At 42.5% G+C, this 25,760-nt stretch overlaps 1 protein-coding gene across 1 annotated transcript in view; it reads left to right on the plus strand.

The window, feature by feature from the left end:
- Positions 1-25,760, plus strand: part of LOC130131975 (trimethylguanosine synthase-like) — a 104,065-nt gene that overhangs the window by 73,113 nt on the left and 5,192 nt on the right. Inside the window, exons 10-12 of the mRNA XM_056301702.1 lie at positions 904-1,300; positions 3,030-3,215; positions 21,063-21,209. Of these exons, the coding sequence (XP_056157677.1) occupies positions 904-1,300; positions 3,030-3,215; positions 21,063-21,209 (730 nt within the window). The remainder of the gene's footprint in view (positions 1-903; positions 1,301-3,029; positions 3,216-21,062; positions 21,210-25,760) is intronic.

Consider the following 25,760-nt stretch of genomic DNA (forward strand, 5'->3'; position numbering starts at 1 on the left):
CAATGGTGTATGGTACATGTAGTCCTTCGTTACCATCCTCCACTTCAGGTAGTGCATATTTTCTTTTTCCAAAAAGTCCATGAAAGGGGTCCAAATATGAGCAAAGTCCTTCCATTTCCCTTTAGTAATTATCAGTTTGTCCAGACCAAGACAAGTTGACATTTCTTTTATCCATCTATCTACTAATAGAGGAGTTATATGCTTCCAACATGATGCATCACTTTTCTGGCCTGAAGAAGTCCAAAGTCACCTACTAGTGTTTGTTCCCTGGTTACTGAAATTTCTTCTGGGTAAATTCCAAGTATACATAGTTTGGAACAGCACAGGACATTCTGATTGACGATCTGTGAAAGATATTGTATGATTATTGTCCAAAATAATTTAATCTGTGAGCATTCCCAAACACAGTGTAGTAGAGTTCCCCTCTCCTCTGAACAATTCACCCAGGAATCTGGGATGTTGGGAGACATCTTTCTGACTTTAACAGGGGTTATGTACATAGCAGTAGCAGTAGTAGTATTATTATTATTATTAGTAGTAGTAGTAGTAATAGATTTGCAAACTCAGCCATTTATATTCAATTATTTAAGACTTGTGTGTATATAATTTTTTTTTTATTTATGTTTCTTTCAAACAGGCCATTTCCCAGTCTGCTATGGCAATATTTTTGAGCAAACTATATTTAATGTTTTGTGGAATAGTTATCAGTATCTCAAAACATGAATCTCAACGATTCTAATTTATTTTTATTTTTTTTACTATGTAAACATGTGCTTCATTATTTCTACCATTTATTCTATGGGGATTCTTCCTCTTTGGCAATTGTGCAACCCCAGTGCAATCAATTTAGTAGTATCATAGATAGAAATGGCAGCATATGGGAATTCTCATCATTTTTCCTAGGTGCAGAACTTTCTCCAGATAATTCAGAAAGAGACAAAGATGCACACAACCACATGCGGCCTCACCCACATGCCGGGAGCAGTATTACCTCCATGTGAGGAAGACATGGCAGAAGACGAGGAGATGGCGAGTAGGAAGCAGAAGAAGGATGAAGAGAGTTGTAAGAAGGAAATGAACAGCAGTGTGGATGGAAGTGAATTGGTTCCAGGGGAAGGGTATCCTTGTCCTCACTCCAATAAAGACTCAGACTGTCAAAGTTGCATCAAACCAAATGTGTTCTCTAGACTTTCTACTAGTACTCACAACAGTGACCAAAAAATAAAGCAGCCCAGCAGACAGTTAGAAGACTTGGATGTCCCTGACTTTCTCCTGCCTGACCAAACTGAATGCAGCACTGGTAAGTCTCATTATTAATCTTTACTGTACTTCACCAGCACCTTAGGTTTGCCTTCATATATCCACGCTACAAGCAAAAAAAGCCCTACCTCTTGAGATGTGAGGGAACTCTTAGACCCTGACCTTGTAACTCCTCGGTGAAATATGCCCTTATAAGTCTTATGTAGTGAACACATATAATAAGGCTATGTGGCCCATCGGAAACCTCTTTCAAAGAAACATCACTGCCATTCCTGCAGGAGGTGAGCGCTTGGATAGCTAGCACTAGGGCTGTCAAAATCGGCCAAAAATTATGTTTGATTCCTTCTTAAAAAACACATGGGTTCGAACCCATTCAAATATTTTTTTGCACATGTTTCTGAGATGAGCCGTCAGGTTACTAGTGGTGGAATGGTGAGCTAACAGTAGCTTACATATCTTGCATATGACTTTATCTCGAGGTTCCACCATTTTTCCGTTTTCTGACCAAAACCCGAAGTATTTCCAAACAGGACTTTTTAGATTGTTCGAAGGGAAAATCACTCTCTCTGCAGCCGAGCTGGGTTGTGAACTCTCTGCCATCTTTACCACATGGTTGTTGAATTATTCGCTTGTTTCAGCTTAACCTAAATTTCATTTTCAACCAATGAAAATGACATTGTGTGACTCCTGTCCATCATGCAGCATGTTCAGTACAGTGGTCGAGGCTCTCAGAATTTGTGAGGCAGACAGCTGCTGTAGCACTGTTTTTATGTCACAAACAACTATTAATTTTCACACTTGAATGTCTGTTTATATATATATATATATATATATATATATATATAAACTTTGGTTATATATTTGAATTTACAATATTCATTGACAGCCCTGTGAAAAGCCGGTGATGAGTTCTAGTACGAGAGGGTTTTTATTTGTTACCACACAATGAGATAAATTTCACGATAAACTACTTTATATATTGTGGTAATGTTCATAGAAAATGTCAAATTAATGGAATTTCTGCTACAACTACTGTGCATTTTCACTTGTGTTGTTGTTATTTCTCCTCCCTGATTGACAAAACGACATTTTGCTTTCATTTCATCTTTGATTTGCCCCTTCATCTGTATTGGTTGCTGGAAGTAGACGTGACATCGATTAGTTGTGCACTTCAACAGGTGTAGTTGTTCCAGCATAAGAAAGGTGATGCACTCATGTTGCTGGGCTGTCTGCACTGGGTTGAGAACACTTAGTGCTCAACCTTTAAAAGTTTCTGACGGAGAGTGTCCAGCTAGCGTAGCAGTCTATTCTGTTGCCTACCAACGTGGGGATTGCCAGTTCGAATCCCTGTGTTACCTCCAGCTTGGCCGAGCGTTCCTACAGACACAATTGGCCGTGTCTGCGGGTGGGGAGCTGAATGTGGGTATGTGTCCTGGTCGCTGCACTAGCGCCTCCTCTGGTCGGTCGGGGTGCCTGTTCAGGAGGAGGGGGAACTGGGGGGAATAGTGTGATCCTCCCACGCGCTACGTCCCCCTGGTGAAACGCCTCACTGTCAGGTGAAAAGAAGCAGCTGGTGACTCCACATTTATCGTAGGAGGTATGTGGTAGTCTGCAGCCCTCCCCAGATCGGCAGAGGGGATTGAGCAGCGACCAGGACGGCTCAGAAGAGTGGGGTAATTGGCTGAATACAACTAAGGAGAAAAAGGGGAAAAAATCAAAAAAATAAAATAGAATACCACCAATGTAGTCAAATGAGATTCTGTGTTTAGGTGCAGGAGAGATAAATATGAAGGGTTTGAAGAAGCAAAAGAAGAAAAAGAAAAGGAGGATGTGGAAACAGAGCTCATGTGAGGACATGCCAGTGGAGATGGCAGCAGTGCCAGAGCTGGCCAAGTACTGGGCCCAGCGCTACCGACTCTTCTCTCGCTTTGATGAAGGCATCAAACTGGATCGTGGTGAGTTTGTCTGACACAGCACCAACATGTATACAGAAACAAGCAAGGGGAAGCAACGTGGTGGACAGTATGATGCCAAAGTACAAGTGCAATCAAGTAGGACCACTGGTTAGATGGTGGGACATGTTGGGGGGGGGGGGTAGAAATGTTCAAAAATGAAGTTCATTTTGAATCCATAGTCTTAGTTGAGTAGTAGTAATAGTTGAGTCTTGCTGTATGTACTGTATGTTGTTTCTGGCCAGTAAGTTGACATGCTGAGAAAAGCTTCAGCTTCACTTCCAGGCTCAGCAGCAGACATGGCAACAATAATAGAAGAGAGGGAAAGTGGAGCAATCAGGATGATACGCCTTGAAACTTTTGAAGAAGTTTAAGGAAGATGATCTCCTGCTGAGAGAGCAGCGTACACTCAGTCAGAAGCCAGATGTTAAGAAAAAGAAAGGGGGAAGTAGATGATGGAGGGGAGGCCTGAAGATTGGTTCAAACAAGTGCAAAAACTGTTGGTTTTGAGACAAAAGCCTATAGCAAGTCGCCTAAAACAAGTAATGATGATAGAAAAATGATGGAACGTAGGGCTGAATGATTTGGGAAAATAATCTAATTGTGATTTTTTTAGACCAATATTGCGATTGCGATTTAGTATGCATTTTTTTAAAGTTCATTATCTTCTGCGTTATCCACTAAACACAGCAATAAATCATTCTGTAGTATGACCAACACAACAGTCAACATATAAACTGCTCTTTCCTGTAGGCCAGGCCTATGATAACATGAGAGGACTGATGCGTGAATTGATATGAATAACATACCTTTAACTATTTAATTGTAATGAGAAACACCTTCAATCACAGAATATTCAAGCCTTGTAAACAGGTAACATTATCATTAGAGCTGAGCAATATGGCAAAAAATATGATCATGATATTTTTTTTCATAGTGATCGATCAAATCAATTTTATTTGTATAGCCCAATATCACAAATTACAAATTTGCCTCAATGGGCTTAACAGCAACACAAAAGCCTGTCTTTAGACCCTCTCATCGGATCAGGAACAACTCCCTAAAAAAAAAAAACCTTTAACAGGGAGAAACAACAGGAAGAAACCTCAGGGAGAGCAACAGAGGAGGATCTCTCTCCCAAGACACAATACAACATTGAAAGAGGATGACAGAATTATAATGGACTTATAAAATTTATGAAGAATATGATACACAGGATGCCAAGCAGTGTCCAGACACCACTGGAACAGTCCAGGACCCAAGCCATGCAACCAGCATCATCATGTAAAAAAAATATATATACATATACACTACCGTTCAAAAGTTTGGGATCACCCAAACAATTTTGTGTTTTCCATGAAAAGTCACACTTATTCACCACCATATGTTGTGAAATGAATAGAAAATAGAGTCAAGACATTGACAAGGTTAGAAATAATGATTTGTATTTGAAATAAGATTTTTTTTACATCAAACTTTGCTTTCGTCAAAGAATCCTCCATTTGCAGCAATTACAGCATTGCAGACCTTTGGCATTCTAGCTGTTAATTTGTTGAGGTAATCTGGAGAAATTGCACCCCACGCTTCCAGAAGCAGCTCCCACAAGTTGGATTGGTTGGATGGGCACTTCTTTGAGCAGATTGAGTTTTGTGGAGCATCACATTTGTGGGGTCAATTAAACGCTCAAAATGGCCAGAAAAAGAGAACTTTCATCTGAAACTCGACAGTCTATTCTTGTTCTTAGAAATGAAGGCTATTCCATGCGAGAAATTGCTAAGACAGCACAAACAGGCTCTAACCAGAGTAGAAAAAGAAGTGGGAGGCCGCGTTGCACAACTGAGCAAGAAGATAAGTACATTAGAGTCTCTAGTTTGAGAAACAGACGCCTCACAGGTCCCCAACTGGCATCTTCATTAAATAGTACCTGTTAGAGCCTGTTTGTGCTGTCCTCTGAAGGGAGTAGTACACACCGGTGTAGGAAATCTTCAATTTCTTAGCAATTTCTCGCATGGAATAGCCTTCATTTCTACGAACAAGAATAGACTGTCGAGTTTCAGATGAAAGTTCTCTTTTTCTGGCCATTTTGAGCGTTTAATTGACCCCACAAATGTGATGCTCCAGAAACTCAATCTGCTCAAAGAAGTGCCCATCCAACCAATCCAACTTGTGGGAGCTGCTTCTGGAAGCGTGGGGTGCAATTTCTCCAGATTACCTCAACAAATTAACAGCTAGAATGCCAAAGGTCTGCAATGCTGTAATTGCTGCAAATGGAGGATTCTTTGACGAAAGCAAAGTTTGATGTAAAAAAAATCTTATTTCAAATAAAAATCATTATTTCTAACCTTGTCAATGTCTTGACTCTATTTTCTATTCATTTCACAACATATGGTGGTGAATAAGTGTGACGTTTCATGGAAAACACGAAATTGTTTGGGTGATCCCAAACTTTTGAACGGTAGTGTATATATATGGATTTATAAAAATAAAATGTGATGAGGGGAATGGCAGGCAGCGTCCAGGCAACCACCATCACCACGGAGACCTGGGAGGAGAACCAACTGCACGTGCACACAAGGGAGACTCACATGACACCATTCACACACAGAAAAAGAGAAAGGAGAAGACGTCATTCAGAGAGAGAGAAAAGACATGTGGGGGAAGAGAACAGTTTGCATAGTCATTAGTCATAATCTGTACTCTATAATCTATACTCTATAATCTCGTCGGCAGAACAGTGGTTGGAAAATTCATTGAGACAGAAAACTGACCCACCATGCAGTACAGGTTGTGAAGCACTCAGACAACTAATTGTAAGCTAAGGCAAAAAGATGAGTTTTAAGTTTGGATTTAAAGGACTCAACAGACTCTGATGGTCTGATGGCAGCAGGCAGGTTATTCCACAAGAGCAGAGCCTTATAGGAAAAGGCCCTGCCACCAGCTGACTTTTTCGAATCGATATTGACATTTATCATGACATATAATTTAATAACGCTGCCCGTTTGAAGAGTACCCTGATAACGACGGAAGCCTGAAGAAACCGGAGGGTTCATTAGTTAAACTTTAGGCTATAGTTTATTAACATAAAAACAGAATTACATTATAGTGCAATAATAAAATAACAATGTAAACATTTAACTGCACAAACATGGCTTGGTTCAGAATTTCTTCTTTGATAAAATAATATATATTGAATGTGTTCATTAACTTACCAATGGCTAGATGCAGCCGGTGGATAAAACACTGCAGGCGAGTCCGGTCTTTAAGTGAAACAGCCTTGACAATGTTTTCCCCATTGCTGTTGTGATACACACCTGTCAGTCTTCGCTAAGGCCCCAAGATGCGAGTGCGTCCTCCAGTCCCTGGCAGATTATTCCGGCAGTATGGTCCTCCAGAAAATTTGCCGTCTGCAAGCATCTTGTTTGAAGAGCCGACTCCTCGTCAGTGTACTAAACAGCTCAGATGTATGGCTGGACCACTGGTCAGTGGTAGTGGCTGTAACATTCTGATATGCTAGTCAGCAGAACCTTTGTACCTTACAGCTTGCCATAGAATAGTGACATCGGCAAGTCCCGCGAGATTGCAGCAGTGATTTATGTGATCTAAGATGGTGGAATGAATAAACACACAGTGCTGAGCTGGAATATGCATTTATCATTTTACAGTTTTTCTCGATTCCTTTGGCACATTTTTCCATTCAGTTTAGATTTTCAAAACAGCTCACACACAGCCCTTAACAGAAGACAAAATGACCAAAACAGCATATGATGTTTGCAGAATGACACCACCTTCTCAAAACTTGTCACACACCCATCAAAACCAAACATTTCCATCAAAACCTACAATTTGCGCTCAACTGACAATGCATGTTTTCTCATTTATTTAACAGTGGATAGCAACAACCGTCACTTCAACTTTTGTGCAGCTCCCTCACAGTGCTGACTGTTTTACCACTGACAACCATACTACAATTTGGGTTTTGTACTGAGCACTCTTACTTAGGAAATATACTGCTGCAGAAAGTATTTGAAATTGTATATTTTGAAAGTCAGTCACTCTATTGGAAATGGCTTCAGTGAAACTACAGTACTGTATTGTATTGTGGCAACACACTTTACAAAAGTATAGAAATGGTTGTTGGCAAAAGTGCAAATACAGTGAAACACAGTACAGTAAACTGACTGTAAAGCAAAGTGACTTACCTATTTTCATTGCGGAACGTACGAACAAGTGATGACGGCTCAGGTTTGGCTGAACCCTTTGGCCATCCTCTCTCACGGAGAGGGCATGACTGACGACGTGATCAATGACTGTTGCCCTAATTTCATTAGAGCATCTTACACAAACGCCACGTCCCCTGACAGGGGCCCCTCTACCTCTACCACGACCTCTTCCTCGTCCTCGCTGAGGATGTTGGTGGCGGCCTCCTCGATCCATGCTTGGTATCAACTTCAGTCTGTTGACCTCTTGTATAGGTTGAGAACTAATTAATGAATTGTGCACAGAGTTCACACAGGTGCTGCCAGTAAAACTGTCGGCCATCAGACCTCTGGAGCTTGTTCAGAAAGCTGCAGCTCGTCTGGTGTTCAACCACCCTAAGTTCTCCCACACAACTCCCCTTCTCATGTCCCTACACTGGCTGCCAGTAGCTGCTCGCATCCAGTTTAAGACTCTGGTGCTAGCCTACAGGGCATTGAAAGGAACAGCTCCTTCCTATCTCCAGGCCATGGTCAAGCCCTTCACCCCCGCCCAACCACTTGGCTCTGCTGCCTCAGGACGCCTGGTTGCCCCGTCACTCAGAGGCCCCTGCTGCCGATCGACCCGGTCACGGCTCTTTTCTGTCCTGGCCCCACAGTGGTGGAATGAACTCCCTACTGATGTCAGGACAGCAGAGTCGCTGCCCATCTTTCAGTGCAAGTTGAAAACTCACCTCTTTAAGAAATACTACCCTGCTACTTGTTCTCAGCACTTATTGTATTCACTCTTTTAAAAAACACTCTTTTAAAAATGACTAGTAGTTCTCCTAACTTCCTACGTTAAATGATGCACTTATTGTAAGTCGCTTTGGATAAAAGCGTCGGCTAAATGACTGTAATGTAATGTTGGTAAAAGACTTTGGCTACCCAAACAGTGAAGAAATGGTCCGAGACCACACTGCAAAAAACATGAGCTTAAATACAAGAAATAAACACTGAATTTGAGGGGAAAAGTACTTAATCCTAGTGAAATTATCTGTCCATGCAGCAAGATCATTTTACTTGACAAGAAATCTTAAAATAAGTTGGTTCCAGTCTAGAAATAAGTAGGCTCGGATGTGTTCAAAGGCTTGAAATAAGAAGAAAATGCTGGTTTTTAGATCAAATTACTTAAGATCAGACTTGCTACAACACAGTAATAAGTGAAATACACTGGATATTAGCAAATAATTCTTAACTCAATTTTTTCATTCTTAATTTTAGCACACTGAAAAAGGAACAAGAAATCAAATCACTAATTTAAGTGAGAACTACTTAATACTAGTGGAGTATGATTATTCCGTTACTTGAAACAAGTTGGCTCATCTTGCAATGTGTAGGCCCAAACTTAAAACTAGTCCTTAATCCCAGAGCATACATCTTAAAACAGGAAACTTGATTTTACTGAAATCACAACCAGGACAAGTGGAATTTCTGCCAACTTTTATTGACAACTCTGTTTTGAACAGTCTTTGTGCAAACTGCCGGGGAAAAAAAAACAGACTATTCAATGAGCTGCATTACACTCTGGGCAACCTACAGTCTACTCTGACCCCCATGCAATGTCACAGAAAAGGCATTTCATACTTTTTTAAAAGGGGGGAGAGAGAGAGTGAGAGAAAGAGGGATGGCATTTGACCGTTGAAGGTTATATACTGTCTGAACATCAGAGAAAAATATCTGAATGAAATAAAACTATGCCCAGTAACAGGGACTGAAACTGGATGTCTTAGCTATCCAAGTCAGGTACATAGCAAATAGGTTGTAATATTTTATGATAGCTCTTGCTTCTCCAAGCTGGGATCACTTTTCCAAGTTTGAGCAGTGAAAATCAAAGTGCACTTTCATTTCGTGATAGGTGAAGCATATTGGGCCATTGAACAAAAATGTATGTATGTATGTATATATATGTATGTATATATATGTATGTGTGTATATATATATATGTATGTATATATATATATATATATATATATATAAAGCCTTGTGCCATTCTTAAATCAAGCAATTGAACTTGAGTTTGTGTCACTGAAACTTGAAACAAGTTATTTTTTGAAAGAGAATGGTACAAATTGCTACTCTAGCTAATGTAGCTTGTTGTAACAATAAATTACTCAATTGTAAGATTTCCTGACTAATTGAGGAATAAAAGACATATTCATAATCAATTTAAGAATATATCATGAGTTCAAAGATATGAACTAGTAAATAACTTAAAACAAGATAATTAATCTCATATTTCCTGATGTAAGAGTTTAAATCTTGGCAAGCACAGAAGAATTTGCAATGTGTTTGCCACGAACTCACCCCGTGTGTGAGAAAAACTACTCAGCCAGGTTACAGAGCTCACACTCGAAAGGGCCATAGACATTGCACATTCACATGAGCTAGCACAGCTAAAGACTATGGGCCATAGCAAAGACCAGAGCAGCCACGACACTGTGCATGCTGTAAGCAGGAAAACATACAGACTAGACACAGCACAAAAAGCTACAAACAGAGCATGTAGGCACCGTGGAGGGCAACATAGTGCCAAAGTTATATCAATCAAGTTGCATTTTATATAGCACTTTTCTAGCTGCAACAGCCACCCAAAGCGCTTTACATTTCTGGTCAAATCTTAATTTCAGACAACTGTTACAATAGAACACAAGCTGTTTTCTCTACAGTCGCTACCTATTTCGTATGCGCAAGGCCACTGAGATGTGATTTACAACGATTAACTTATTCACTTATTACAAAAAGATTTGACATGCCCAGCCAAGGGGAAACAATGCATTAAATGCAACAAAACAAAAAAAATAGTTTGCAAAAGCATGCAAATCAAAATTTCCACCATAGACAAACCTTACCGCAGTACAGTGCAGACTGTTGGAGAGAACACAGACAAAGAGCAGACAGAACTCTACATTGACAGCATCACAACAGAGAATAATGGCAAAAGCAATGAGCAGGCTTATGTAGAGAATTGTCTCACCTCCGCAAAAAGTCAAATTCAAATTGGACACGGGCACAGGCCAAACCTATTTCACACACCGTTCAAGAGCATTGCACTGAAACCAGCAGCACATAGGCTCACTGAATACGGGGAAGAGCACTGAGCGTGAAAGGCAAATGCCAGTTAAAATGTCGATACAAGGACACCTCAACATTGCTCGATTTCTACATCATCAACACCAATGCCCCGCCTGTCCTAGCAATGACAACATGTCATGATCTAAACTTAGTCAAAATAGTGATGGCTGTGAATGAGGAAAATGAGGGAACACACATTGGCTCACAGAGCATACTGGAGGAGTACTCAGATGTATTTCAAGGCATAGGCAAATTTCCAGGCGAGTGCACCTTTCGCGTTGCTCCAGACGCAACGCCTGTAGTGTGCCCACCACACAGGATCCCCACCACGCTACGCTGCGGACTAAAAGACGAGCTCAACAGCACGGAGAAAAATAACAATCTGCAAGGTCACGGAACCCACAGAAGGGGTGAACACACTCGTTATAGTTGAAAAGCCCATGACAGGAAAACTCAGTGTGTTTAGACCCCAGATCCCTTAACAAGGCGATACAAAGACCTCACTACCCCCTTTGTCACAGCCCCTTGACCTTGACACCTGCTCCCCTCTCCTTCACCCTGGCACACCTGCTGGCCATCAAGCAATCACCCCCTCTCCCTTGACACCTGCTCACCCCTCCTTCACCCCGGCACACCTGCTGGCCATCAAGCGATCGCCCTCACCCTTAAGAAGCCTCCGCTGTGGACCAGTCTTCGCTGGAACGTTGCCATTCATGGTTTGTTGCCTAAAGGACTTCAGCCTGCCAGTCTACCTGCCACTGAGCCAACTCCTGCTCTACCCCTGGGATCAGCCACTTCAATAAAGCCTTGATTTCTTCCCTTACCTGGTTGTCCCGTCTGCTTTTGGGTTTTTCCAGATACGTGACACCCTTCCTACTTCAGAGGATGTCACCGCGAAGCTTGCTAGAGCACAATTTTTTAGTGTCTCAGATGCTAGGTCAGGCTATTGAGCCATAAAATTAAGCACTGATTCATCGCTGTTGACCACATTCAACACAGTGTTCGGCAGATACCACTTTCTCAGACTGCTATTTGGCATTATTTCAGCTCAAGACGAGTTCCAGAGGTGCATGGATATAACATATGAAGGCCTTGATGGCGTAGCAGCCATAGTCGATGACATACTGGTGTTTGGCAAAACCAAACAGGAACATGACCGACGCCTCAGGGCTATGTTGAAATGTACAAGGGAGAGAGGGGTGAGGCTAAACCCTGACAAATGCCACATTCGCATGCCGGAGGTCAGCTACTTCGGACACACTCTCAAGTGAAGGCATAAAACCAGACCCACAGGAGGTGAAGGCAGTCTCTGCAGTACTCTTTGGTTGTAAACAGTTCTATGAGTATACAGTGCTGCTTGAAAGTATGTGAACCCCTTGAGCAGTTTAGATTTTTCTGTTGTTTTACCATGATTTTCTTATTCTATCATCACCAGTTTTTATGTATGAAATGTCAGATATATGTTTATCAGTTGCATGTACTTGTTTAGTGGGACTTGTTTAAGTAGCCCAAAAACTACATGAAACATGGAATTAGTGTATGTGCAAAAGTAAGTGAACCCCCAGCTGCATTGGTTAAGTCAAGCAGGTAACAGACTCGGGTGAAACACATTTGGGTGCTTAATTAATCATTTAAGCAGACCAATGAAATGAGACATCCTTGGGAAAGGGTTTGGCCTGCACTAATTAAAAGAGAGAGGAAACCAACCAAACCACTGTGGTCCCATACAAATCAACAATGCCGAGAGCAAAGGAGATATCCAAGGACATGAAGAAGAGGGTAGTGATAGCCCATCAATCTGGGGAGGGATATAAGACCATCTCCAAAAGATTCCAGCTCCATCCATCCACTGTAAGACAAATAATTTACAAATGGAGGGCCTTCAACATGACAGCAACTCTGCCTAGAAGTGGACGCCCATCAAAAATAGCACCCAGAAGCACCAGAAAAATAATAAATCAGGTAAAGGCCAACCCACACATCACCTCTAAGAGAGTTGCAGACCTCTCTGATAGCATCTGGGACAAATGCATGCGTCTACAATCAGACGAAAATTGAATAGCCATGACATTCATGGGAGCATTGCTAGAAGGAAGCCTCTGCTCTCAAAAAAGAACCAAGATGCCCGTTACAACGTTGCCAGAGAGCACTTGGACAAACCAGAGGCCTTCTGGAAGTCCATTCTCTGGACAGATGAGTCCAAAATAGAATTATTTGGTCACAATCAAAACCAACATGTTTGGAGAAAAGCCAACACTGCGTATGAAGAAAAGAACCTCCTCCCAACAGTGAAGCATGGTGGTGGAAATGTGAAGGTCTGGGTCTGCTTTTCTGCTTCTGGACCTGGACGACTCCATATTATCCAAGGAACCATTAATTCTCCGGCATATCAACAAATTCTTGACCAGAATCTCCTTCCATCAGTCAGGGAGTTGAAGCTGGAACGAAAATGGATTATGCAACAAGACAATGACCCAAAGCATTCCAGCAAAACTACAAAGGAATGGCTTCAGAGAAAGAGGATTCGTACTCTGGATTGGCCCAGTCAAAGTCCGGATCTTAATCCAATTGAAATGTTGTGGCGAGACCTGAAGAAGTTGGTACATACCAGATGTCCCTCCAACCTCTCTCAACTGGCTGAGTTCTGCAAGGAGGAGTGGGCAAAAAGCCCCATAAGCAGATGCGAGAGACTGGTTAGTGGTTACAGAAGACGTTTGGTTGAAGTGATGGCCTCAAAAGGAGGAGCCACAAGCTACTAATACAAGGGTTCACATACTTTTGCACATGTTAAATTTTCAATTTTTGTGAAATAAACCACCTTTGTTGAATTAAATAATGAAAATATATCACTTTTTGTGTGTGTGTCCATTATTTGGAAGGTGTCCTTTACAAATTGGGATTTGGATGTATGTGTAATAAGCTTATTTTAATGTTTTTTACAAAAACATTGACCATGTCTGGAGGGTTCACAAACTTTCAAGCAGCACTGTATGTATGGCCGGAGAGTGATTGTGGAATCAGACCCCAAACCATTGGAAGCGATGCTTAAAAAAAAACTAAAAAAAAACACTGGCAGCAGCGCCATCACAGCTTCAGGAGATGCTCTTGAAACTACAAAAATACGACATTCACATCCTCCACCGCCCCGGAAAAGAGACACTGACACACTGTCATGAAAGACGATCGAGTACCACGATAACGCCCTGCACGAAGGGCATTATCGCTAGCTTAGCCCCGGTAGCACTGCCAACAGCCGAAGAACCACTAGCACGTCGGACAAAACGTGTGGTTGGACCAACATGGGCTCGCATTTCCATACTCACGGTATGGTCGCTGGGATGAAACCTTTTAAAACTAGAACGACCTGGAATTCACTCCTGCCTAAAACGACCGTTGGCCGCCAGTTTTTAAACATATGCTTAGTTATGTATGTCTGTTAGGAAACGAATGACGCCAACATTAACATTTTAACAACTATAATAATATTTTAAACAATTTAAACTTCAGAGACATGGTCGAACTTGAATAGCAAAATTCAAAAAGTGAAATATTACCTGAAAAACAAAACGGAAAACACATATTGCTAGTCTAACAAGGCCTCTAACACATGACATGTAAAAAAAGAACTGAAAATAAATATTGAAACAGTCCCAAACAACGACCGCAACTTCAATACCAATAGAACGACCGTGGGCGGTCATTTTGACCGCCATGGTTTTTAAACTCTATATTCTAGGAAGATAAATACCCAATTGAGATATTAATGCATTACGTATGTTAGTATGTCTGTTACGAAACTAACTGACACCAACATTAATATTTTAACAACTTTAATACTATTTTTCAAACAATTTAAAATGGCCGCTGTCCAACACCTGTAAATACTGCACTGCCTCGTTGGTAGACATGGTGCGTCTGTAACGGTGTCTGTACCCAGACATGTTGGACATAATCACACATCAAGTTTAGACTATTTGTCTGCACTGGAGGGCGCTATTGTGTTTCTAGGACACAACAATGAACTTCACGAAGGAAATGACACAACCAACCCGCGTAAATACTGGCATGACGCGCACGATCACGCGCAAATTACGAGCGGTCATGTTGACCGCTCATGGTCATTTTAGGTAGAGCTTGTCATAACTTTTATTTGTGTGCAATTGATCTAAAACTAATTTTAAATGCAAATATATGCTTAGGAGAATTCAGGGAGCGGCAGGTCTGTATCTTTATTTTTTTATTTTTTCACAGTTATTAAACTTTGAAAATCCAAAACGGTCAAAATGACCGTCGATTTGTTGTGTTTCCCATCTTGGTTGGCACCGACCGACGGCATATTTTGCAGACTGTCTAACCTGCGCTTCATTGCTTTTGATATATCCAAACCACCGCCATACAACTGACGTCGTGTTACCTTTTTTGGTCTACAATTTCATCAGCTTTGGAGGCTAACACGACTTCACTTTCACTGTAGCTTTTGTGCCCCTCAGTTCTGTTGTGTTCTGTTTATATTGATGTTGTAACGTGCATGGATAAGTAGACACGTTGGTCCTTGACTAACTGGTCGGACCCTTTAGTCGACTGGTTAACGTTGTCGCTTGCGGTGTGGGAGCTATGAGTTCGTGTCCCGTTTGTGGCGGTTCCCGGACTGCCCCCAAATTCGCTACAATATTCATGTTACCCTCTTGCACCCACTAGGTGGTGCTATGTTAATATGATGTTTCCTGTTTTTGACGTGATAAACAGAATGTAATGATGGCTGCCTACATGATCCTTGAGTTAAGTAAATGGCCGTTCTAATCTGACCTGCCTCCTCGTGATTGTGCACCATCCAACGCTACAAACTGGCGACAAGTGAACCCAAAGATTGTTTTTATGTTTTTGGCTGATATTTTCTGAAAATGGCTGTGAATGTGCCTTCTACCGCGATGTTCCGGCCTTGCCCAGGTGAACGTGCAGTGCCATTCAATACATGGCTACAGATGTTCAGCAATTACTTACTGATGATCAGTGCAACTGGAAATGCTTGGCCTGAGGCTCGCAAGAGAGCTGTTCTGCTACACTGTCTGGGCACTGAAGGACAACAGATTTTTCAGACATTACCAGATACGGGTGAGACATTTTCTTCTGCGATTACTGCCTTACAGGCTTATTTTACACCTAAGACCAACGTCGTTGTTGAATGGCATATTTTCAGGAAGCGGACACAGGCATCACATGAGACTATTCTGCAATACGTTGCTGCTTTGCGTGAACTGGCTACTAAATGTGACTTTGCTGATAAAATGGACGAGATGGTCTGCGACCAGTTAATTGAACATGTAGTTAGCCAGCGTATAAGAGGGAGACTGCTATTTGAACCTGATCTAACGCTAGATAAGGCTATCACTATAGCAACACAGATTGAATCTGCTACTGAACAAGCTAAAGCAATGGCACCAGACCATAGTGTCCCAATACAGGCTGTAAAGTCGAGGTCACGTGCGTTTAGGAAGCGGGACAGACAGCCCTCCCACTCAGCTGAGCCACCTACTACTTCACAGCTTGTATCACCCCGCTCCTGCTTCAGATGTGGCTCTAACAGTCACTTGGCTAACTCTCCACAATGCCCAGCTGCAAATGCCACTTGCAATGCATTCTACAAAGAAGGACACGTTGCTCGTGTCTGCAGATCTGCTCAAACCCAGCCTGTGCATGAGGTTCAACTCTCTGAAATAACAGTGCTCTACTTAGATGAGGCTGACTATGCTCCAAAGAAAATTCTGTGCAATGTACATGTCCACACACCAACTACTCCTGCCCAGGAAATTGAACTAGTTGTGGATACAGGTTCAGCAGTATCCATAATGCCACCCTCTACCTACAACAAGTACTTCAGTACCATTCCACTGTCTGCACCTGCTGTTCGCCTTGTGTCATACTCCTGGCCCTGCACACCTGTTCTGGGGTGCCTACAGGCTCAAGTGAGTAGAGATGACATCACTGCCCCTGCCACATTCTTTGTAGTGGATAAAGGAACCTCACTGCTTGGGATGGACCTGATGACTGCTCTGCACCTCTGTGTTAGTGGAAATACCGTCCTTCCCTCTTCTGCTCCAGGTCCTCTCATTGCTCCTACTGCCCCTGCCATTGGCTGTGCAAAGGACTCTGTGCATCGAGTTAACTTATTTTTAGCTTTTGGTCTTCATGTGTGTATATCTTATACTGTGTTTGCTGTGTTTGTCTGTGTCTGTCTTGCACTGTTGGGTGAAGCCACAGCCCTCATTTCATTTTTAACATGTGCCTGGACATTGTTTTTAATGACAATGAATTGAATTGAATTGAATTAAGCCTCGTTCTGCACCCCTACAACCAGTACCTCTGCCAGATGGCCCATGGAAAAAGCTAGTTCTTGACATAGTAGGGCCTTTTGAGACAGCTGTGCCCACCTGCCGTTATGCTATTACGCTGACAGACTACTACTCCAAGTGGCCTGAGTTGGCCTTTTCCCACACTGCAACAACTGCTGACATAATACAGTTTCTTACCTCTGTTTTTAGCACAGTAACCCAGAAAGCATCGTTACAGACAATGGAGCTCAATTCACGTCGGCAGCCTTCGCTGAGATTCTTGAGGAGAGGGGCATCCTCCACAATCGGGTATCGGTCTACTATCCGGTGGCCAACGGGGCCGTTGAACGTTTCCTCCGTGTTCTGAGGAGCTACATCCAGAACGCAATCCAGCAGTCTCGGCCATGGAAAGAGGCTGTGTTGCATTGGCTACAAGTCTACAGGGCCACTCCACATGCCACCATAGCCGTCTCACCACATGAACTGCTTCATGGCAGAAGAATGCGCAGTAAACTGAACATACTACCCCTGCGCCCTACTTTGACAGCACAAGGTGACTGTGCACAGAATGGTCCAAGAAAAACAGGCCAAGATGAAGCGCTACACTGACTCCAAACGTGGTGCCCGCGCACCTCTCTTTCAGGAGGGAGAGAGGGTTAGGATAAGAATACCTCACCACGTCCCCAAAGCACACCCAAGATTCAGTGGACCAGTGACTGTGGAAAAGAAGATAGGCACAGGCACCCTCTAACTTAGCGATGGAAAAAAATGGAATACATCCCACCTGGCTCCCTTCCCTGCTGCAGCTGAGTATGAACCTGTCAACAATCCTGCTCCAAAATCACATCACACGCACACTCCCCACATCCAGCAACATGCAAGAAACGAGCCTAGTTGGCATGTCCTGTACTGAAAGTTTGACTGTAAGTTTAAGCCATTGGATGGCTAGAAAAAGGTATGGGAAAGAAAAAAAATATTATAAACAAGCCTGTTATAAGGGAAACATACTGTTGACAAATGTTTATTTGATGTCTACTCTGGTTTTGAAGAATTGACCATGGCCTAGAGAGAAAGATAGTATCAGAAAAAAGGGTAAATGAAACATAATGTTATTGTAGGATTAGAGACGTTACAATATATTGTTTACATACCATTAAGTGTTTTGTTACTGTTTCCTAATGTTAGTCATGTTTGGAAAATAATAAGCAGTGATTACAGAATCTTACTGATGCTGGTTTGGAAGTAACATTATTTTACAGGGAGAGGAGATGTTGTGTTCTGTTTATATTGTTACCCTCTTGCACCACTAGGTGGTGCTATGTTAATAGGCTGTTTCCTGTTTTTGACGTGATAAACGGAATGTCATGATGGCTGCCTACATGATCCTGGAGTTAAGTAAACGGCCGTTCTAATCCGACCTGCCTCCTCGTGATTGTGCACCATCCAGCACTACAAGTTCCACTCATTTTTTTCCCCTCTTTACCACCCTCACATCCACTTTTTTCACGGGTAGCTCAGACAATGCTTTGTAATAGGAAATGGGCATGCATTTTGACCTGCAACCCAAAAGCTGCAGACTGACTGGCTGTTGTCATGTTTATTTCTGATGTGTGATGGGCTGTTAGATCCATATCAAGCAAAAATGTCGAAAGTTTATCATCATTATTGACATTGTGGCGGACACTAGGGGCTACGCCCCTCACCCAGCAGGACTGTGAGCTGGGGGCGTGGTTTATGTTCACATAAATTTTATCACGCTAGCGTATCGAGATTGTTTTATCGCCCAGCCCTAATTATCATGGCTTAACTTTTTAATAAAATCTGAAAAAGGAACAACAAGGGGCGTGGGGGTAGTGTGGTGGTCTATTCCGTTGCCTACCAACACAGAGATCGGTGGTTTGAATCCTCGTGTTACCTCTGGCTTGGTAAGGCATCCCTACAGACCCTACAGACGGTTTACTGTGACCACGGGTGGAAAGTTGGATGTGGGGTGGGGGAGAATAACAAAAACAACTAGCCTCCCCAGTAAGTCATATTATTCACTACAGCATTTTTATTTTTATTTGTTTCCCCCTTTTTTCCCAATTGTATTTCCCCAATTGTACTTGGCCAATTAGCCCACTCTTCAAGCCGTCCCGATCACTGCTGATCCGGGGAGGGCTGCAGACTTCCACATGCCTCCTCCGACACATGTGGAGTCACCAGCCGCTTCTTTTCACCTGATGGTGAAGAGTTTCGCCGGGGGGACATAGCGTGTGGGAGGATCATGCTATTCCCCCAAGTTCTCCCTCCCCCCTGAACAGGCACCCTGACCAACCAGAGGAGGCGCTAGTGCAGTGACCAGGACACTTACTCACATCCAGCTTCCCACCCGCAGACACGGCCAATTGTGTCTGTAGGGACGCCTGACCAAGCCAGAGGTAACACGGGGATTCGAACTGGTGATGCCCGTGTTGTTAGGCAATGGAATAGACCGCTATGCCACCTGGACACCTTTACTCACTACAGCTTTAAGCAACTAATAGTAATGAGTGATATACCAATCAGCTAAGACATTAAAACCCCTTGCAGGTAAGTGAATAACAGTGATTATCTCATTACAATGGCGTGTGTCAAGGGGTAATATATATAAGGCAGCAAGTGAACAGTCAGTTCTTGAAGTCAATGTGTTGGAAGCTGGAAAAATGGGCAAGTGTGAGGATCTAAGCGACTTTGACAGGGGCCAAATTTTGATGGTTAGACAACTGAGTCAGAGCCTCCCCAAAATGGCAGGTATTGTGGGTTGTTTCCAGTATGCAGTGGTCAGTACCTACCAAAAGTGGTCCAAGAAAGGACAACCACTGAACCGGCAACAGGGTCAAGAGCACCCAAGAATCATTGATGCACGTGGGGAGTGAAGGCTAGCCGGTCTGGTTTGATCCCACAGAAGAGCTGCCATAGCTCAAATTGCTGAAAAAGCTCATGCTGGCTATGATAGACAGGTGTCAAAATACAGTGCATCATAGCTTGCTGCATACTGGGCTGCATAGCTGCAGACTGGTCAGTGTGTCCATGATGACCCCTGACCACCGCCAAAAGCGCCGACAATGGGCATGTGAGCATCAGAACTGCACCATTTTCTTTTACATCATGTGGACGGCTGGGTGCGTGTGCATCGTTTGCCTGGGGAAGAGATGGCACCAGGATGCACTGGGGAAGAAGGTAAGGCAGTGTGATGCTTCGCGCAATGTTCTGCTGGGAAACCGTGTGTCCATCCATCCATCCTGTCATTCAAGTGGATGTTACTTTGACACAAACCACCTACCTTAACATTGTTTCAGACCAGGTACACCCCTTCATGGTATTCACAGTATTCCCTTATGGCAGATGTCAGCGCCCTGTCGCACTGCAAAAACTGTTCAGGAATGGTTTGAGGAACATGACAAAGAGTTCAAGGTGTTGCGTTGGCCTCTAAATTCCCCACAACTCAATCTGAAAACAAGTCCAATCCATGGAGGCCCCACCTTGCAACTTACAGCAATTAAAGGATCTGCCGCTAACGTCTTGGTGCCAGATACCAGAGGACACCTACAGAAGTCTTGTGGAGTCCATGTCGTGATGGGTCAGAGTTTACTTTGGCAGCACAAAGTGAACCTACACACAAAGTGAACCTACACAATATGAGGGAGGTGGTTTTAATGTTTTGGCTGATTGGTGTATTTCGAAAACAACCTTCCCAACCCTGCCATTGAGGTATTTCATGGAGAGGAGTCTCTTTTTTAGTATGAACTTTTACACAGACATAAGGCTGGTTGAGTCTGGAAAAAATAATCCAATGTATTGCCTTCACAAATGGTTGTTATCCCATATTCCTCAGAAAAAGAAGGTGTACAAACGTTCTTATATAGATGAGCTGTGGTTCTGTTAGGATGTCAAACAAAGAGACTGAGTGAGATAAACTGACTTTCTCGTTTTCTGACTGAAGCTGCAATAACTATCTCATGTAATTAGAATGTAATTTCCACTAAATATCTGTTATAACCACCACAAAAACCCTCAATCCCCAATGACAGCTCTGCAGGAAGATCGTTTATTTATTTGCACATACATTGGTGCAGAAGCCTTCTGGTTACAAGCCCAAAGCACCCTTCCTGCAGAAAGTGATTTGACTCAGTGATGCCGAGACCATGCCATCCTAACAGCTTTTATACAGGATATCTGGTCTTGTTTTTCAGAGGGCTGGTTTTCCGTGACGCCAGAGAGGATTGCGGAGCACATTGCCCAGAGGATCAAGGATAGTTTTCTGGACTCACACCTAGTCATAGATGCTTTCTGTGGTGTTGGGGGTAACGCCATCCAGTTTGCCCTCACTGGCAAGAGAGGTAGGGCTTGGGGTTTTTTTTATTATTGCTCTTATTTAAACTTCACTTGATGTTGTATATGGCATTATGTATCATGCTTGGTCACCAAGGCAGCTTACACATATTTGTCCACTGAGCCACAATCAATTGTCACTACACAAATATGAAGACTGTGTTATGGGTCATTGATTTAATATGAGAATGCTGACTTCAGCTGATGTTTCCTTCAAAACATAAGTCTAGTCTTAAAAATGTTAGTGGAACTGAAATTATTAGATTTATTTTAATATTTGTTCATAAAATGAGCCCAAATATAACATACAGTTGAAGTCAAAAGTGTACATACACTTGTAATGTACATGTATGCAGGGCTGGGCGATATGGCCTTTTACTAATATCCCGATATTTTTAGGCCATGTCACGATACACGATATATATCTCGATATTTTGCCTTAGCCTTGAATTAACACTTTGATGCATACAATCATGCCAGTATGATGATTCTACGTGTCTGCATTAAAACATTCTTGTTCATACTGCATTAATATATGCTGATTTTAAACATTCATGCCTAAAGGGTGAAATCACAACTAAACAGATTTATCAAAACTGTATTTATTAAACAGTTATTAAGAGGTGGCATAAACGTCATGTCATTTCAAAACAAATAAAGTGCATGATGTAACTAATATGACGTATCAAGTCTTAGCAGCAGACAAGGAAAACCCGGCATCTCGTTCTCACCTGGCAAGACGTGGAAGTCCTCGAGTCAGTGCACAAGGCTCTCAAACCCCTCCTGGAATTGCACATGTGATCGGTGTACTTTTTCATTGCGTTGTGTAGGAAAGACAGGACAACTTCTCTCATGCATGGGATCTGTATTCTGTCGCATATAAACAAAACAGGACAGGTTTCAGGAAACTTCAGATCAGCTCCTACTGTAGCCTCTTTCTACATGTCCAAAGTGGGAAAGAGCGCTTAGCTAGCAACACAATTCTTTTTTTTTACAAAAAGAAATAAAACATACCTGTCGCATATAAACAAAACAGGACAGGTTTCAGGAAACTTCAGATCAGCTCCTACTGTAGCCTACGCAAGAATTGGGACTCACATTAGACATAAGACACATTAGGAATGGATAAAATAAATTACAGGGGCAGACAAAAATGAACGCATACCTCTTTCTACATGGCGAAAGCGGGAAAGAGACAGAGGTCAGGGGGAACATACGTTTGGGCTACTAACAGGAAATGGCATCACAACAGGGAGGGGCTACTATAAGCGTTTCCTGATGATATAATAAAATAACAATGTTAGCAATGAAAATAATAATAATCATGTGGTGATACTTTGTGTAATTATACAATATATTTTGGTTATGACGTTTTTAACCAATCTACACACGCACGACAGAATGTGATGTACGTAACTAGGTGCACTTGTTTTATCTCTCTGTGCGGAGAGATGAGAAAGAGTGAGAAAAACCTGTAGTTCAATGCCCACGACTAAAAGCAACTGCATGACAATTGAATGTATACTGGAATATTCACGATATAGTCATTTTCTACATCCCACAGAGAACAAGCCGTGATACATCGAGTATATTCGATATATCGCCCAGCTCTACATGTATGTCATCACTGTATTGAAATTTCAATTATATCTACAACTGTTCCTTTTCTGTGACATGATGATTTGGAGCACATACTTTTATGTCACACGAAAAAAAATTTTATTCTGTTTTAGAAATGTGGCTTTTCGTTAAAAAATAAAGTTATTAAAGATTTGAAAAAATTTTGAAATTTAAAAAAAGTTAAAAGTAATTAAGAAAATTAAAAAGTGGGTTTTCAGCAAGTATGACAAAATCTTCTAGGTCAAAAATATCCATACAGCAACTTAGATTATTAATTTGGTGGTGTAGAACGTTCTCTGTTTCCACCTAACTTTGTGGCATGGCCTCTTCTTGTCAGTGATTAGGACATACTACAGCTGGTGACTGGACTTCTCTGTTCCCATATAATTAGGGCGAGTTTGACTGTACTGTCTGTATTGTACTGTACTGTACTGTAGTAGACCACTGTACTGTACTGTGGTAGACTGAGCCACAGGCATTACAGTGGGAAATTTTAAGGAGGTAGGTACAGATCTGTGAAAGCGGATCATGGATTCACATAACAAGAATGTCAGTTGGAGCCATTTCCAAGCAACTTCAGGGCCCTAGATCATCTGTACGAACAATTGTTTGCAAGTACAAAGTACATAGAACAGTGGTCTCCTTGGCAAGGTCAGAAAGAAAATGCTAACTCTCACCTTCTGCTGAGAGAAAACTGATCCGGATGGTCAGATGTCATCCAAAAATCACCTAAAGCAGGTCTGCCATGAACTGGAAGCTGATGAAAACAGGTGTCATTGGCCACAGTCAAGCAAGTTTTACATTGCCTTGGATTGAGAGGCTGCCGTGCAAGAAAGAAGTCCCTGCTCCAAAATTGACATCTTCAAGCTCAACTGAAATTTGCAGTTGATCACATCGACAAAGAAAAGGCCTTCTGGAGCAAAGTTTTGTGGTCAAATGAAACAAAGATTGAGCTTTTCGGCCAAAATGACAAGAAGAATGTTTGAAGGAGAAAAGGTGAGGTATTCAACCCCAACAAAACACTGTACCCACTGTCAAACCTGGTGCTGTTTTGCTGCCAATGGAACTGGTGTATCGCAGAAAGTGGAGGAAACAATGAAGAAGGAATTTACCTCGTAATTCTTCAGCACAACTTCAAACCATCAGCCAGAAGGTTGAATCGTGGACACAGTTGGGTGTTTCAACAGGACAATGTCCCAAATCACACATCAAAGATGTCTTTATGCATGCTCAATAATCCAGGTAAGAAAATCACAGAATGTTGACATCAGTTTATCTGGACACAACGTTTATTGAGAGAGAAACGTTTCATCACTCATCTACTGACTGCAGGTATCCCCACCCTTATAAATAATACAGTGGCGTAACGACTGAAAACAACTATCAGTTTCATATACAAATTCCCGTGAGCATTAACTAGTTACAATGGCCATGTGTACTATTCACAAAGGCATTGGCAATGTCTTTATGCATGCTCCATTTGGGAATGGTTGCAATCACAGTATTGTAAGATGACAACAGTTGTACTCTTAGGACAAACACTGGCCAAGATGACACAACACAGAAGAGCTAACACATCAGGCCAGGACTCCACAGTCTACACCATCTACAGGCCAGTGGCCACTCTTTCACGAATGAGGAGGGAATGACCGTTCCCGAACTGAGGGGGTGGGGGTGGGGCAAGAGTATGTATGTCACTATCTCAGGGCCCAGATACACCAAACCGACTAGCGTTGACGAAGGCCGACTGTTGCGTCGCCTCATGTCGCCTGCCGTCTGGGCCAAAAAATAGCTCTTGAACACACCTCAAAGATTACAGCTGAAGGCCCTGATTCGCTAGCTTAGCAGTGATTCGCTAAGCTGAACAGCCAATCAGAGTGATCGCTCTCACCGACAGGCTCCACTGATTAAACATGCTGAATCAGCCAAAAAGCTGCCGACATGGGTCTGACTAGTGCCGACGGTGCGGGACACACTGCAAAAACTAGGGTCACAGACGCTCACCGATGGCCCGACATTGGCCGACGGCCGACCATTGGCCTGGTGTGTCAGGGCCCTTACAATGCTGTGATTGCAAACATTCCCCAATCCTCTGTGAATAGTACACATGGCCATTGTAACTAGTTAACGGTCACGCCCATATTTGCATATGAAACCGATCGTTGGTTTGGGTCGTTATGCCATTGTATTGTTTATAAGGGTGGGGACACCTGCAGTCACTGTATTGTTTATAAGGGTGGGGACACCTGCAGTCACTGTATTGTTTATAAGGGTGGGGACATAGGGCAGGGCATACATGTGGAGTCACCAGCCACTTCTTTACAAGATTCAAGATTCTTTGTTCCTTATGTCTCATTATGAAAGTATAAGAGAGTCAAATCCTTTAGTTTCAGCCCCTCAAACTGCAGTTTCATCAGGGGGAAATAACGCATGGGAGGATCATGCTATTCCCCCCAGTTCCCCCTCAAACAGAGAAGGCGCTAGTGCAACAACCAGGACACATACCCACATCCAGCTTCCCACCCACAGACATGGCCAGTTGTGTCTGTAGGGACGCCTGACCAAGGTGGAGGTAACATGGGGATTCGAACCAGCGATCCCCGTGTTGGTAGGCAACAGAATAGACTGCCACGCCACCCAGATGCCCGTGATGTAATCTTTTGATTTAAACTGTAATTCACTCACTTGGAAAGCGAGTCATTCATAACTAACATAACTTTTCACTTGCCAGTGAAACTGTGTGAGGGTGTACGAAGGGCAAAAAACAAACCCCTGGTGATATGAACCCTGATGACGTCTCCTTGTAATATAAATATAGATAAATACATAACTTTAAGACATATTATACATATAAAACTGGTGATATAAACCCTGATGACGTCTCCTGTGACATCACTCACATGCTTTATTTCAGAGCAGGGTACATCCTGGGTGACATG

Source organism: Lampris incognitus, unplaced genomic scaffold (genome assembly GCF_029633865.1).
Source record: "Lampris incognitus isolate fLamInc1 unplaced genomic scaffold, fLamInc1.hap2 H_2, whole genome shotgun sequence".
In the NCBI taxonomy this organism is placed as follows: Eukaryota; Metazoa; Chordata; class Actinopteri; order Lampriformes; family Lampridae; genus Lampris; species Lampris incognitus.